Genomic DNA, 17,059 nt, shown 5'->3' on the forward strand with positions numbered 1-17,059 from the left:
TTCGAATACGAGTCCAACCAATACTAATTTTACTCAAATACGGCTCCGAATCATTGTTCAAATCACAATTATTCACTTTAGAAATTTAGACAAAACCCCCCAATTTCTCTTTGAAAATCATCAATCAAATGACCAAAATTGAAGATGGAATCATGGAATATAATCAAAACCGAGTCAAAAATACTTATCCCAATACATGTGGTGAAAATCCCCTCCAAAATCGCAAGAAAAACCGAGCTCCATATCTCAAAATGTGAATAAAATAACTCAACCCTCGAATAAATAGATACTGCCCAGGCATCTACACATCTGTGATCGCCCAGCTGCTTTTGCTGCATCGCTTCTGCAATGAGTATTCTGCTTTTGAGGTAAATCATCGAATCCTGACCTCTCGCACCTACGGAACTATTTCCTCTTTTGCGATATCGTAGGTGCGAGCCAAAATCCGCTCCTGCGCCCAAAAGACCGTTATGCGCTTCCGCAGATGCGGACCATATCTCGCATCTGAGGAGATCCCCAAACTCAGACCCTTTCACTTCTGCAGCCATGTTTCCGTACCTGCGCCAAAAGCTCCATAGGTGCGATCACACCAGATCCGGCCACAAACCAGCCTTAACCAAAATGTTCCAAAATGATACGAAACCCGTCCGCAACTCGCATGAGTCCTCGGGGCCCCGTCCGATCAAGCCAACAAGTACCAAAATATAAAGCAGACCTACTCAAGGCATCAATCACTCATAACAACATTAAAATCACGAATCGCACCTTAAATCAAACTTAATGAACTTTTAAACATTCAACTTCCAAAACTCGAGCCAAACCATACCAAGTCAACTCGAAATAACCTCATTTTTGCACACAAGTTCCAAATGACATAAAGAGCATATTCCAACTCCCGAATCAACAATCTCAATCCGATATCATCAAATCAACTCCCGGTCAAACCTACGAACATTCCAAACCTTCAAATTGCTAACTTTCGCCAATTAGCGCCAGAGCCTTCTAGAAACATCCAAATAAAATTCTGGGCATATGGACAACTCCAAAATCACCATCCGGACCTAACGTAACCATTAAAACTCTGATCCAAGGTCAAACACACAAAAGTCAAACGTGGTCAATTTTTTCAACTTAAAGCTTCCTAGTTGAAAATCATTTCTCCAAATCAATCTTGAATCACCTGAAAAACCAAACCGACGCTTCACACAAGTCATAATACATCACATGAAGCTACTCAAGACTTCAAACAGCTGAACTAAATGTAAATGCTCAAAACGATCGGTCGGGTCGCTATAGTTATCTCTATTCTTAATTGAACATTCAATACTATATTAAAAAACTAATTATATACATTAGCTCGGAACGTACTTTATCTATAAATTCTAAAAAGAAGTTGGGGAAAATTTCATATCAGAATATGGAAACTCGGGAAGAAAATTTATTCCAAAATATATTCAATTACTATGCATTTAACTACTACATCAATATAATAACACTTATTTGTTGGATTTAGATAAATAGGATCGATAATAATTCATCTTTTTAAGAACTCAAATTTTTTTCTTTAATTTTCTTTAGTAGTTCAAAAAATATTATTTAAATAATATTTGTAACATGACTTATACTAAGGCTGTATTTAGTGACTTAAGTACTGCCACCATTATAGTACTACTTGTTGTTGTCGTTGTTGTTAGTACTGCCACCATTATACTACTCCTCGTTGTTGTTGTTGTTATTGTTGTTATTGTTGTGGTAAGTGCTACCCCAATTGTGATACTTCTTCTTGTTGTTGTTGTTGTTGTTGTTGTTGTTGTTGTAGTTAGTTCTACCCCCATTGTGATACTTCTCATTGTTATTGTTGTTGATGTTGTCGTTATAGTAAGTTCTACCCCCCACTGTGATACTTCTTGTAGTTATTCTTGTTAGTACTATCACCATTAAAGTACCATTCATTGTTGATGTTGTTGTTATTAGTACTACCACCATTGTGGTACTCCTTATTGTTGTTATTGTTGTAGTAAGTGCTACCCCCATTGTGATACTCCTCGTTATCGTTGTAGTAGTAGTTGTTATTTTTGTTAGTACTACCACCATTGAAGTACTTCTTGTTGTTATTGTTATTGTTGTCGTTAGTATTGCCACCATTGAAGTACCCCTCATTGTTGTTATTTTTAGTACTACCACCATTGTAGTACTTCTTGTTATTGTTGTTGTTGTTGTTGTTGTTGTTAGTACTGTCACCATTGTAGTACTCTTTGTTGTTATTGTTGTTGTTAGTATTGCCATCATTGTAGTATCGTTTTTTGTCTTATTTTCATTGTTATTATTGCCACTATTCTTGTACTCCTCATCATTGTTGTTGTTGTTGTTGTTATTGTTTCTAGTACTATCACTATTGTAGTACTCCTGTTGTTTTTCTTGTTGTTACTATTGCCATCATTGTAGTACTCCCTATTATTGTTGTTTTTGTTGTCAATGTTACCACCATTGTAGTACTCCCCATTGTAGTTTTTGCTGGTAGTACTGCCACTATTATAGTAATCTCTGTTATTATTATTTCTGTTATTAGTACTACTAGTATTTTTGTAATCTTCATCATTATTGTTGTTGTTGTCGTCGTTCGTTGAGATGGTGACATGGGCCACATTATTGTAATTCTTGGGAAGGTTTTTGCTATTGTGAATATTATTAGTTAGGGTGGTGGCGGGGTTGATTTCTTTGTAGGGTTTTCTATATTTTTAGTAGTGGTGGTGGAAGGAGAAAGTTAACCAGATTCATGATCATATAGGCCATAGCCATTATTTTTATTTTCAGACAAGAAGTTTGGTTCTTGTTCTTTGTTGGGAATAACTACTTGTGTCATTTTTTTCCAGTATTGTTATTGCTGAAGATTTTATTAAAGAATTAGCTTTCTCTTGCATGAATTTGCGATGAAGAAATGTCACGGCCCAAGTTCCCCTCCGTAGGATGTCATGATGGCACCTAATCTCTAAGACTAGGTAAGCCTAACAATTGCGGGAAAAAACTGAAACAACGACTAAAAACTCAACATCAACAGATAAATATATATAATTGTAAACTGTCGCTCGGTATGTGCAAGTAAAATTTCAACTTAGAGAAGAACAACTCCCAAAACCCGGTAGTTACAAGTCACAAACTCTAAGGAAGTACTAAATGACTCTATACATCAACGTCTAAGAGAGTAAAGAAAAGACAACATAATAAGGATAGAGGGGGACTCCGAGGTTTGCGGATGCTAGCAAATATACCTTGAAGTCTCCAAGCAGCAGCCCAACGCTCTACTATCGAGGCTTATAAGATGTACCTGGGTCTGCACAAAAATATGTGCATAAACGTAGTATGAGTACACCACAACGGTACCCAGTAAGTGCCAAGCCTAACCTCGGTAGAGTAGTTACGAGGTCAGGTTAAGGCCCTACTGGAATATAAGAAATAAGGCAGAAGGCAAAATGATAAAATAAATGGCAGGTTAATGAAGCAATAAGAGAGTACGGAAAAGCAACAGCACCGAAAAACAAGAAGACAATTACAACATGTAAGGAAACGAACATATTACAAGTTAAGGAACGACATCAACAACAAACAACACAACATATAGAGGAAAACAGTAACCGCACAGCAGAAACCTCATGCCACAACATCAACCCGCACGACAGAAACCTCGTGCCAATAACACTCCGCACGAAAGAAACCTCGTGCTAATAACACTCTGCACGGAAGAAACCTCATGCTAATAACACTCCGCACGAAAGAAACCTCATGCCAATAACACTGCGAATGAAAGAAACCCCGTGCCAATAACACTCCGCACGGAAGAAACCTCGTGCCAATATGATGACTACACGTGCTAGAATAATTCAATTAAGGCATAAAAAGGAAACTAATTAACGAAAATAGAAATTTCAACATTTAGCCCGTGTACGCACTCGTCACCTTGTGTACACAGCATATCACAAATTCTTACAACGGTACCAAATCCTTAGGGTTCCCCCCCCCCCCCCCCACAGGGTTAGAGAAGTCACCTCCCTCAAAACAAGCTCAATCAGTCAATAAGAATGCCTTTCCCTCGACTTTCCGACTCCGAATGCCCCAAATCTAGCCAAAAGCAATTACATACTATAAATATAACTATAAGAAACTAATCTAATTAATGAAATCATGACTTTAACAAGAAATAGAAAATCGCCCCAAAAAGTCGACCCGGGCCCACATCTCGGAATGGGGTAAAAGTCACAAAAATCGGATACCCGTTCAACCACGAGTCCACCAGTACCAAAATTACTCAAATCCGATAACAAAACCTCGATCAAAACATCAAAATTCGGTCTAAGAACTTTTCTCCATTTTTTCCAATTTTTCCACCCCAAATTACTAATTAAATGATGAAATCAAAGGCATAATCATGGAAATTAACCAAAACTAGGTAAAAAAGAATCACTTACCCCAAACACCCACATGAAAATCTCTCCAAGAATCGCCTCCCACCGAGCTCCCAAATCAATTTTTGTGTTATGAATTCAAACCCTCATTTTTGAACATTTAAATCTGCCCAGTGATCCTTAATCGTGATCGAAAAAATTGCCTCGCGAACGCGAAGCACAATTCAGTTGCCTAAGAAATTAAGCCTACGCGAATGTGTCTCCACACCTGCGATCGCATACCACTGATTCCTTAGACCTACGCGATCGCGTCCTTCCTCACGCGACCGCAGAGAACAGAAGCGTGAACTCCACTACTGCCTCACCTCCTCTTTACGAATGCGTCCCAGCGCACGCGTTCGTGATGCACTGTTTCCCTAACCTACGTGATCGCGTACCATAGCTATCGATCGAATTGAACAAACATCACAGCTGCTCCAACTAGCCTACACGACCGCGTATAAGGAAACCAGAACTAGACACCAGAAATTCTTCACCAGTCTTCCAAGTCAGAAATTAATCCGTTAACCATCAGAAACTCACCCGAGGCCAGCGGGGCCTCAACCAAACATTCCTACTAATGGTGCACTGTGGGCCGGGCCTGGCCTGGGACCGGACCGGGACCGCGGTCCAAATGGGCTAAACGGGCCTGGTGGGCCGGTCTCGGTGGGTCGGTCCCAAATGGTGCACAAGGCCCGTGGCGGGCCGGTCCAATTCAAGGAGCCCACGAGCCCGAGACCGCTAAGCCCGGGACCGGCAAGCGGGCCTGGGCCGGTTCAACCGGGCCCAACGGGCCTAACGGGCTCCAATGGCTATTTTTAAATTAAAAAAAATTAAAAAAAAAAAGACCAACGGTCAGATTTATAAAATCTAGCCGTTGGCCTTCAAAATTTATCCGTTGGCCACTTTAAAAAATAGCCATTTGGCCCCCAAACTTTATTTTAACCCCAAACTTTATATAATTATACTTTTTCCCAATTCTCAACTATAAATACCCCCTCATTCTTTCATTTACCAATTCATCAATCTCTCTTAATCTCTCTCAATCTATATCTAATTTCTCTTCTATAATTGCTTATTTTATTATTGCAATTTCGTGAAAAATTGTGAAGTTGTTTAATTGAAGTATTCAAGTCTTCAAGTCTTCAACGATTTTCAATTTTCAAGAAGTTTTTCGGCAATTCGGTAAACTCGTTCCAACTCTTAAGTTTTAAGAATATATTTTTGTGTGTTTTAGTTTGCATAATTGTAATTAATATGGCATTTTCTTTGAAATAAAAGGTTTGGTGGTAAGGGAAAAGCTAAAATTGGTGAAAGTAGTCGCCAACCTACTACCCTTCCCCCGGCTCCCCGACCCAGACCTGTTACCCGTCCTGCTGCTCCTATTATTCTTGATAGTGATAACCCTTGTTTTTACTTTTCCGATAGTGAATTTTGCCATAATGTTGCACCAGGTGAACACTTAAATGAAGAAGTTATGAATGCTCTTTATCCTAATCAAACTATCTTAGAAAATGATGAGGAAAATGAGGATGTAGATGAAACCCAACCGGATTTAGATGATACACCTACTAGTCCTGTTAATAACCCAACTGATGCCCCACCCGACCCACCTGTATAAACCCCTACTTTTAATAGACAACCTTCTAAACGCCTAGAAACATCAATAGTTTGGAATTTTTTTACTCAAGTAAGAGAACAAAATAAGGCTAAGTGTAAAACTTGTGGGAAATTGCTGGCGCATAAATATACTGGAGACCGTAGCGGTACGGGTAGTTTGGCTAGGCACATACAAACACACCCTAGAGATAAAGTTAAATATTTACAAATGAAAGCGCAGCAAGAGGGGACAAGTGTAGATACTGCGGTTAACCCTAGTACAGGTTCAAATCTAGTTCAACCAGGAATTAACACTGTGACCGGTGGTATTTTATATTACGATCCTAATAAAGATCGTAAAGAATTATCAAAGATGGTTACCGTTATGTGCTTACCCTATACTTTTCCTTCTAACCCTAATTTTGTGCATTATATTAGAAAAGTTTTTAATCCTACTTATAATGGTTGGCCCCGCGCAACAGTTAAGAGCGATATTTATAAATATAAACATGAATATGAACAATATTTGCGGTATTTATTTACTCATATAACTAATCGGATTTCTATTACTACCGATATGCCAAAACCTATCAAAACACGTCCGATCGACCTCAAATTTTACATACAAGTCACATTTGACATTACAGACCTACTCCAACTTCCGGAATTGGAATCTGATCCTGATATCAAAAGGTTCACTCCCGATCAAACTTCCCAAAATTCCACCAATTTCCAACTTTTGCCATATAACGCCGAAATGACCTGCAGACCTCTGAATCAACGTCCGAACCCGCTTCTAAGACCAAAATTACCATACGGAGCTATTGGAACCGATGAAACTCAATTCCGGAGTCATCTTCATACAGGTCAAACTACGGTCTACTCTTACAACTCAAACTTCAAACATAGGGACTGTGTGTCCCATTCCACTCTGAAACTCTCCCAAACCCGACACCGAGCACCCTAGAAAGTCAAGTAATCGTAAAATGAAAGAAAAGGGATAATAAATAGGGGATCGGGGCTAATACTTTCAAAATGACCAGTCGGGTCATTACATCCTCCCCCTCTTAAAACAATCATTTGTCCTTGAATGAGTATAGAGACATACCTGAAGCGGTGAAAAGATGAGGGTAACGGCTGTGCATATCATGCTCGGTCTCCCAAGTTGCCTCCTCGACTGGTTGGCCCCTACACTAAACCTTCACTGAAGCAATGTTCTTCGACCTCATCTTTCGAACCTGCCTGTAAAGATGGCCATCGGCTCCTCAATATAAGAGAAATCCTTGTCCAATCGGACTGAGCTGAAATATAACACATGATACAGATCAACGTGATACTTCGAAGCATAGAAACATGGAATAGTGGATGAACTGCAGCTAGACTAGGTGGTAGTGCAAGTCTGTAATCCACATCTCTAACCCTCACAAGAATCTGAAAAGGCCTGATATACCTAGGGCTCAACTTGCCCTTCTTCTCGAACCTCATAACACCCTTCATGGGCGAAACCCGGAGCAAGATCCGCTCCCCAACCATGAATGTAACATTGCGAACCTTCCGATCTGCATAACTCTTCTGTCTGGATTGGGCTGTATGAAGTCGATCCTGCATCACTTTAACCTTCTCCAAAGCATCTTGAACCAAGACTGTACCTAATATCCTAGCCTCGCCCGGCTCGAACCAACCCACTGGAGACCGACACTTTCTACCATACAAAGCCACATACAGGGCCATCTGAATGCTCGTCTTATAACTATTGTTGTAGGAAAACTCCACAAACTGCAAGAATTGATCCCAAGAACCCCAAACTCCATCACACATGCACGAAGCATATCCTCCAATATCTAAATAGTGCGCTCAGACTATCTGTCCGTCTGAGGGTAAAATGATGTGCTCAACTCAACCCAAGTACCTAACTCATGCTGTACGACCCCCTAGAATCGCGATGTAAACTGCGTACCCCGATCATAGATGATGAATACTGGCACGCCATGAAGCCCGACAATCTCGCGGATATAAACTCGAGCCAGCTGCTCAAAAGAATAAGCAGTCATCACTTGTATGAAATGAGCCGACTTGGTCAACCTATGCACAATCACCCAAACTGCATCGAACTTCCTCTGAGTCCGTGGAAGCCAACAACAAAATCCATAGTGATCCGCTCCCATTCAACTCCGGAATCTCTAGCTTCTGAAGCAATCCACCTGGCCGCTGATGCTCATACTTTACCTGCTGACAATTTAGGTACTGAGCTACATACTCCACTATGTCCTTCTCCATTCTCCTCCACCAGTAATTCTACCTCAACTCCTGATACATCTTCGCGGCACCCGGGTGAATGGAGTTCCGCAAACTGTGAGCCTCCTGGAGAATCAACTCACGCAAACCATCTACATTGGGCACAGATAGCCTGCCCTGCATCCTCAATGCACCGTCATCTCCAATACTGACCTCTTTGGCATCACTGAGCTGAACCGTGTCCTTAATGACAAGCAGATGGGGGTCATCATACTGACGCTCCCTGATACGATCTTAAAGAGAAGAATGAGAAACCACACAAGCCACGAATCCACTCGGCTCAAAAAATCCAACTAACAAACTTGTTGGCCAAGGCCTGAATATCCAATGCCAATGGACTCTCTACTGCTGGTAGATATGCTAAGCTGCCCAAACTCTCCGTCCTGCGACTCAAGGCATCGGCCACCACATTGGCCATGCCGGGATGGTATAGAATAGTGATATCATAGTCCTTAAGCAGCTCTAACCACCTCCGCCGATACAAGTTAAGATCCTTCTATTTGAATAGATGTTGCAGACTCCGGTGATCGGTGTAGATCTCACAAAGGACACCGTATAAATAGTGCCGCCAATTCATCAAGGCATGAACAATAGCTGCTAACTTAAGATCGTGGACAGGATAGTTCTTCTCATGCACCTTCACTTGTCTAGACGCGTAGGCAATCACCCTACCGTCCTGTATCAACACCACGTCGAGACCAATATGCGACGCATGATAATATACATTATAAGACCCCGAATCTGTAGTCAACACCAATACTGGGGCTGTAGTCAAAGCAGTCTTGATCTTTTGAAAGATCTCCTCACACTCCTCTATCCACTTGAACAGAGCACCCTTCTGGGTTAGCCTGGTCATAGGTGCTGCAATAGATTAGAAACCCTCTACAAATCAATGGTAATACCCCGCCAAACCATGAAAAATCTGGATCTCCATAGCTGAGGACAATCTGGGCCAACTCTACACTACTTTAACCTTCTTCAGATCCACCTTGATCCCCTCACTTCACACTACGTGACCTAAAAACGCCACTGAATCTAGCCACAACTCACACTTCAAATTTTTTGCACATAACTTCTTTTCTCTTAAGGTTTGGAGCACAGTCCTCAGGTGCTGCTCATGATCCTCCCGACACTGAGAGTACAACAGAATGTCTTCAATAAACACAATGACAAATAAGTCAAGATAGGGCCGGAATACACTATGCATCAAGGGCATGAATGTTGTTGGGGCATTGGTAAGCCCAAATGACATCATAAGGAACTCGTAGTGACCATACCAAGTCCTGAAAGCAGTCTTCGGCATATCTGGCTCCCGAATCTTCAACTGATGATAGCTTGAACGCAAGTCAATCTTGGAAAACACTCTGGCACCATGTAACTGATCAAATAGGTCACCAATATGAGGAAATGGATACCTGTTCTTCACTGTAACCTTATCCAATTAGCGATAATCAATACACATACGCATTGAACCATCCTTTTTCTTCACAAATAAGACCGGAGCACCCCAAGGCGACACACTGGGCTGAATGAAGCTTTATCAAGCAACTCATGAAACTGCTCCTTTAACTCCTTCAACTCAGTCGGAGCCATATGATATGGAGGAATAGAGATGGGCTGAGTGCCCGGTAACAAATCAATACCAAAGTCAATATCCCTGCCGTCCGGCATGCCCGGAAGATACGCTGGAGATACAACTGGATAATCCCTCACTACCAGAACTGACTCCATAGTAGGAGTATCAATACTAACATCTCTCACATAAGCTAGATACGCATTACACCCCTTCTAAACCATTCGTTGTGCCTTTAGGAATTAAATAACTCTTCTAGGAGTATAATCTAAGGTACATCTCCACTCTAACTGTGGTAATACTGGCATAGCCAGCGTCACGGTCTTGGCGTGACAGTCAAGAATAGCATAATAGGGGAACAACCAATCCATGCCTAAAATAATATCAAAGTCTACCATACTGAGCAATAATAGATCAGCTTGGGTCTCAACACTACTAAGAACAACCAAACACGACCGACACACACGGTCAACAACAATAGAATCTCTTACAGGTGTAGACACATAGATAGGAGAACTCAAAGAATCACGGGATACACATGGTCACACCTCCTTTTTCCTACCCCCGGAAGGGTATAAGGGAGTTTTTTCCAACTTAAAGTGACAATCGAAACGGGATTATTTTTATTAAATTCAGAGTTGCCACTTGGGATAATTTATGGTGTCCCAAGTCACCAGTTTCAAATCCCGAATCGAGGAAAGATTGACTCTGTTTTACAGTCCGCGAACGCAGAAATCCGGGTAAGGAATTCTGTTAACCCGGGAAAAGGTGTTAGGCATTCCCGGGTTCCGTGGTTCTAGCACGGTCGCTCAACTATTATTATTGGCCTATTTATCTGATTTTAAAACACTTTTAAACCTATGTGCATTTTAACTTTAAAAAAGCCGCTTTTAATTATTTTAAGGAAGATTTCAACGTCATCTAAAACACGTCTTTGGACCACGCCACATGAAATGCACCCGCAGTCCGAGACACATTTTATTTAACGTTGTTAAGATTTGGATTTGGGTCACATGAAATGCACACCCTATTTTAGGAAGGTAATTTTTAAAATAGCGCGCCTAAAGCAACTACACAATTTCAACTTCGCGAGGGCCACGAAAATTCGACTAAATGGCACATCTCGATTTCTAAGGATTTAGAATGAATTTAATGAGGGTCATGCATTTGGGATTTTATTTGGCATGGCTCACCTCGATTAATTTAAAAGACCTTGCCAACTAATTAAACGGCTGAAGAATTTCCAATCACTAAGGCGAAAGTTTTAAACTCAGTGTTAATAATTCGTAAGCTAACAGTACATGACATCAAATTGAGTTACTGAAGCGGTCCAGGTGGGCTATGAACCCAACGATCAACTGCCCATTTGCTGCAGGCTCAGCATGTGAAATAACTGGGCTCAACGTGAAGCCCAGCTTGGCAGCCTATTGTGGAAGGGGAAGACAATCGCAATTGGGCCAATGATGGCAGCCCAATACACGATTCAACAAATATGTTTGAAGCAAATTGTATCATTCAAGAAAATCTGGAATTGATCATATACTGATAATCTTTGAATCAAATGCAAAGTACATTTTAATGCTAACATAGGTTCTAAAGTGAAGATACAATCCCTAGCTACAATAACACACCTTTACACAAATTATTCACCAATTAACAAAACTCAAAGGCCCCCCAGCTTGTATTAAATTCTGATTCAAGCATAGCACATTTAAAACATACCACATGACATCGAAACTTAGCCAAAGAAAACTAAATGTGAAGGGTTAATCTAAATCTATAAGTTTCAAGTCAAAAACCAAGCTCAAACCCCATTCAAAAAATCCTTTTAAGATTAAAGGTGCTCGTACATGAGCAAAAGCAGAACTGAAGGACAACTCTAAAACCACTGTACTGTATTTCAAGCTATACAGGAACAGATCTAAAATGAACAGTGGGAAATAAACCCAAACCAAGCTTGCTAGACCAACAACATGAAGGGTCTAAACTTGTAATTCGAACCACAGCCATGAAACATACATCCAAACCATCCAGCCTTAACTAATTAAATTAGGAATCATAATCTTCAGTTAACACAGATTATACTAGGTTTAAAACATTCCTGAACCACCTATATTCAAACAAAGTCCACCCAACATTTAAATCAAATGTACATCCAGGAATGAAATATCCAAAATAAACTAGACTAAAAGCATGAACAATAAAATGGCATAATCGAGCAGTAATTACAACAGGAACTAGTATTTTTCATTTAAACTTCACCTCGGTTCACAGATCTTTACACAAAAAATTTAAGCAGGCTTCATGTCCACCATAGTTTCGAGAGAATACCTTATGCAATTAGAGCAAAAGAAAAAGGTGAGAAAATCAGCAGCAGAAGCAGATGCACTTCAGCAGTTCAACAATAGCAAATCCAGCTTCTTAACACTAGTTCGAGCCCAAAATGACTCAGAGATTACTTTCAAACTTGAAAACCCCAAGAATTGCAGAAAAACTTCAATGTAACAGTAATTCTGTGATTTGTCTTTGTATTTTTCTAATTATTCAAACCATTTCAGTATTTTTCAGCCGTTTTTAATTTTCTCCAATCTGATCCCCTTAAAAATTTCAGGAAATGGGGCTTTTATAGAGAGGGGTTAGGGCAGCACTAAAGATTTTATTAATTGTCATTTACCCCTTCCCAAATTTCCTTCATTCAGTTCAAACCCCAATTCAAAATCAGTTTTGCAAGCCAATCCCTCCCTCACTGGGAGACCCAAAACAGATATGGGTTATGGTGACCTGGTAAACCCAGACACCAAATGAGGTCTGGCTTGAACAGCCCAATACGGTCAAGCCCAAATCGAATGAGAAGGAAACAAGGTCGTGGGCATTTAGAGCAATTTTTCTGAACTTGTCATAAACCAACAAATTGGGCTTGACTTTCAAGCTAAGCTATAACTAAAATTAGCGCGCAGAACAAAACAAAAACCCAATGACTCTTATCCTTTTTTTTATGGAAAACAAAACGAAAATTGCTTGTAAATAGAAATTAAAACCCAAGAACAGAATCAAAAAATCAAGAAAAATAGATGGAAAGGAAACAAAAGAAAATGCAAAGATCCCGGTGACTATTATCAAAGAGAACTAACAAAAGGGAAGAGGATGTAGAAAAATAAAGAAGAAACACTAAGTGAGGAGAGAAAAACCGAAAGAAGAAATATCTCACACTTCAACTTTGATAAACTCCGGCCAGTTTGATTTGGACCAAAAACGAGTGTTAGTCGGGTTGTTCTCGTAACAACCGACTAACACTCATTTCGGGTCGAAACGATCTCGATACTTGGAGAATAACATCGACTTTTACATGATGGAATAGAGGTGAGGAAAGAATCAGGGTTCCGTTTTTTACGATCTGAAATTAAAGACCAACGGAGAGGGACTATGGAGGGTGTGTGGTGAGGTTTTGGTGAAGGTTTGGTGGTGTTTGGACGGTAAACATGGCGGATCTCCTAGAGGCGGCGCTAGGGTTGTGTATGAGAGAGATGAGAGAGATGAACGGAAGGGGAGGGGTCTGTTTGGACTAAGCTGGTCTCTGTAGCTTTAGGACAGATTTAATTAAAATGACGGAAGTATTTTCCACCGTTGGATGAACTAAGATGAAGGACTCAGATCGCTTCAAGACGGGGAACTCTAAACGGCACCGTTTTGGTTTAAAAGAAAGCTGGACTGGGTATTGGAGCGGGTTTTGGGCTGGGGTCAAACGGGTTTAGCTGGGTAGTAAGGAAATTCAATTGGGCCTGGATGATTGGCCCAAGAATCTGAATCTCTTCAATTCTTTTCCCTTTTCTTTCAATTTTTTTTAATTCCTTTTTCTTTTAAGAACAAAAAATAAAAATAAAATAAAACCTAACTTAATTCCTAACCAAAATAATCCTACCAACTAATTAAATCTAATAATTACCACAACTAATTAAATACCAAATTAAAGGAAAACTAACAAAATTCAAAGCTAAAAATTAAACAATACAAAAATAAATCATTTTTGTGATTTCTTTTATATTTTTGTAAAACATAATAATTTACTAATTAATCTAAAAATATAAAATTAAACTCTAAATGCAAATGCACTATATTTTTGTATTTTTATGAATTAAAAAATTAAACATGCACACAATATACAAACAATTAGCAAAAAGCTACAAAAATCTACGAAATTACAAATAATGGGAAAAAATTTATTTTTCTTGAATTTATGGGAGTAATTCACATAGGGCAAAAATCACGTGCTCACACACCTACGAAACAAAACAAGATGACACATAGGAATAAGTGGAGCCTGGATCAAATAAGACCGATGCATCTTTATGACAGACCGAAACAATACCTGTAATGACAGAGTTGGATGAAACTACCTCCGTCCGAGCAGGAAGAGCATAATATCTAGCCTGGCCTCCCCCTCTAAGGCGACCTCTACTTGCCCGACCTCCACCTCGAGCTGGCTGAGCAGGTGGACTGGTAGTTGGTGCTGTAACCATAGCATGAGGACCCGGTGGAGCACGCGGAGCTTGAGTAGTCTATGGAGGTGCACTCCACCTATATCTGGGACAATCCCTTAGCATATGACGGGTGCCACACACTCAAAACAAGCTCTTAGAGGACGTGGCAAATGTGGCTGGCTCGGGCCTGATTGGCTGGACTGACCGCTAAAAGCACCCCGTGCAGGAGGTGCACTAGACACTGGCAGTGCATGATAGGGAGCCTGAGGCCTAGGAGTGACCGGTATACCACTGGCGGCTAGAAGTGCTGAATGAACAGGTAGCCCCTACCCTGACGAGCTGCAGCTGGGGCACGAGTACCATTATAAGTACCAGACTCTCGATACCTCTTTGCTTCTCTCCTCTCTCTCCCGAGTCAGCATATCGTCCAATCTCCTAGCAATCCCAACTCTCGGGCCATGCTAAATCTGAAATTGGGGTTGAGCCCCTCGATAAATTGACAAACCCGCTCTCTAACAGTAGCAATCATGCCTAGCCAAATCACTAAACCGGATGGCATATTCCGACACGGTCATAGACCCGTGGCGCAACTGCTCAAACTCTGCGCGCTATGCATCTCTGAGACTCTGGGGAACATACTCCCTCAAGAACATATCCCAGAACTGAGTCCAAGTGAGTGAAGCTGCCTCGGCCGGACTACCCAACTCATATGCACGCCACCACAGATAAGCCGCTCCCCTAAGCTGGAACACAGTGAAAGAAACCCCACTAGACATTGCTACACCCATAGTACAGAGGATACGGTGGCACTCCTCAATAAAACCCTTGGCATCCTCTGATGCCAAGCCACTGAAAGTAGCAGGGTGGCACTTCCTGTACCTCTCGAGCCTGCATTGTTCCTTCTCAGAAATTGCTGCCCTAACCTCGAGCTGGACTGGGGCTACCGGCTGCACTGATATGACCTCCTGAACCTGGTTGACCTGAACCCGCTGCTCTGGGGTACGGGCGGCGGGAGTCTATGCTCCTCCCCTGTCCAGAGATGTGGTAGGAGCAAGTGGGATCAACCCTACCTGAGCTAAAGTCCCAAATATGCTCAGACACTGGGCAAGGGTCTCCTGAAGAGCTGGTGCAGTAACAAGCATCTCAGGTGCTTGCGCCCTGACTGGAGCTACTGGTGGCTCCTGTGTAGCGGCTCGTGCGAGTGCTCTGGCTGCACCACGTGGACGTCCTCGGCCTCTACCCCGGCCCCGGTGATAAGTAGGATTTTAACGTATTTTATGCCCCTACTTGCCTATGCTTTGAGTATAATTTGATACAAAGTAATCCCAAAATGCTCACAGGTTGTGCTTGATTGCAGGTTTGAGCGACAAAGTGACTGAATTGTCAAAGATTGGCTCAAAACGGAGTGAAACCTGCCATCAAAGGCCAAGAAAAGTGAAGTAAAAAGACCCTAGTGCGGACCGCACAAAAGTGCACACGGCCGCACTAGGAGAATCAGAGAAGTGCCGATTCAAGACTCTCACCACGCGGCCGCGGTTGGATTTACGCGGCCCGCGCTTAGATCACGCGGCCACGCCACATTTTCATGCGGTCCGCGTGAAGAGATTCAGAGAGATGAAGTTTGGGGACCAAAGCAAGCCACGCGGCCGCGGTCACATTTACGCGGTCCGCGCCAGATTTCATGCGGCCGCGCTACACTTTTGCGCGGCCCGCTATCCTCAACTTCAGAGAGCCAATCTTCAAGATTTCAAGATCCCACGCGGCCGCGCTATACTTTTGCGCGGCCCGCATTGACCCCGCAGGGGTATTTTTGTCCAAGTTTTTCAGCCACTACAAATAGATCCTTTTTCCATTTTTATGTTAAGTTGGAGATACCGAAGGCTGCTGAGCTCGTGAGAACATTGGGTTTAGCCATTTTTGGTGTTTTTAACCTCTAATTTTGTATTTCTTCCTTAGTAATCAATTATTATGTTTGCTTCTTCATCTATTTCTTTAATTTTTGCATCTAACATGAGTAGCTAAACTCACTAGCTAGGGTTGTGGCTCAACCCTAGTGTGGGTAATTAATGGGTGTTGCAATCTAAGGCAAGATTGATATTGGGTGTTTGCTATTTGGGTTAATTGTAGGTTTTCATTAAGGATTGGTGGTTGCAAACACTAATTCTAGCTTAGTGGGTTTGACTCTTCTTGAGAGAGAAAGTCTATGACCCCAAAATTGATCCACCAAAAAATTGGGATGGACCCATGAGAAATGGTAGTCCCAATTAACGGGTTAAATCTCGAGAGAGTGATTACCCCACTTGAACCCTAGTTGCTTGGTCAAATTGGCCTACCCAATTGGTCTCGAGAGAGTCAATTGGGCAAAATCACTCTCTCTACCGAGAGGTGTGAGAGTGGGTACAATTGAGCAACGGTTATAGCATAAGCCCCAAATAAGTCAATTTACCCTTAGTAGCATCTACCCATTAGTTAGCCACCTGGGTAATGCCACGACCGTAGTGCCTTTCTCTATATTAATTACAACTTAGCAATATCTCCATAGCATAATTTAGCTTCAAATATTAGTCGCAAAGTAGAAGATATAAAAACCAAAACCGAAAATGTTAGAAGTGATATTAGAAGCACAACTACAATTCTAAACTAAGCAGATAATACAACTCCCTCTCTAGCTCCCT

At 41.4% G+C, this 17,059-nt stretch overlaps 1 protein-coding gene across 1 annotated transcript; it reads right to left on the reverse strand.

Moving 5' to 3' along the window:
- Positions 1,886 to 15,526, reverse strand: LOC109226227 (ras-related protein RabX-like). Its single transcript, XM_019391020.1, has 7 exons — positions 15,455 to 15,526; positions 15,085 to 15,331; positions 14,590 to 14,691; positions 8,338 to 8,399; positions 7,996 to 8,065; positions 7,277 to 7,339; positions 1,886 to 2,253 (listed from the first exon to the last, which is right to left on the reverse strand). Exons 1-7 carry the CDS (start codon positions 15,524 to 15,526, stop codon positions 1,886 to 1,888), a joined length of 984 nt encoding a protein of 327 aa, XP_019246565.1.

This window comes from Nicotiana attenuata, chromosome 5 (genome assembly GCF_001879085.1).
Source record: "Nicotiana attenuata strain UT chromosome 5, NIATTr2, whole genome shotgun sequence".
In the NCBI taxonomy this organism is placed as follows: domain Eukaryota; kingdom Viridiplantae; phylum Streptophyta; class Magnoliopsida; order Solanales; family Solanaceae; genus Nicotiana; species Nicotiana attenuata.

What these genes read in the sequence shown, in the direction of transcription:
- LOC109226227 (XM_019391020.1), bottom strand. Translation starts at nt 15,526, where the DNA reads ATGCTTGTTACTGCACCAGCTCTTCAGGAGACCCTTGCCCAGTGTCTG. An exon ending in AAGATGTATCAGGAGTTGAG is followed by an intron (nt 8,066 to 8,337) that starts GTAGAATTACTG and finishes TCTTTTGAGCAG; the next exon opens with CTGGCTCGAGTTTATATCCG. An exon ending in ATTCATCATCTATGATCGGG is followed by an intron (nt 7,340 to 7,995) that starts GTACGCAGTTTA and finishes GTTATATTTCAG; the next exon opens with CTCAGTCCGATTGGACAAGG.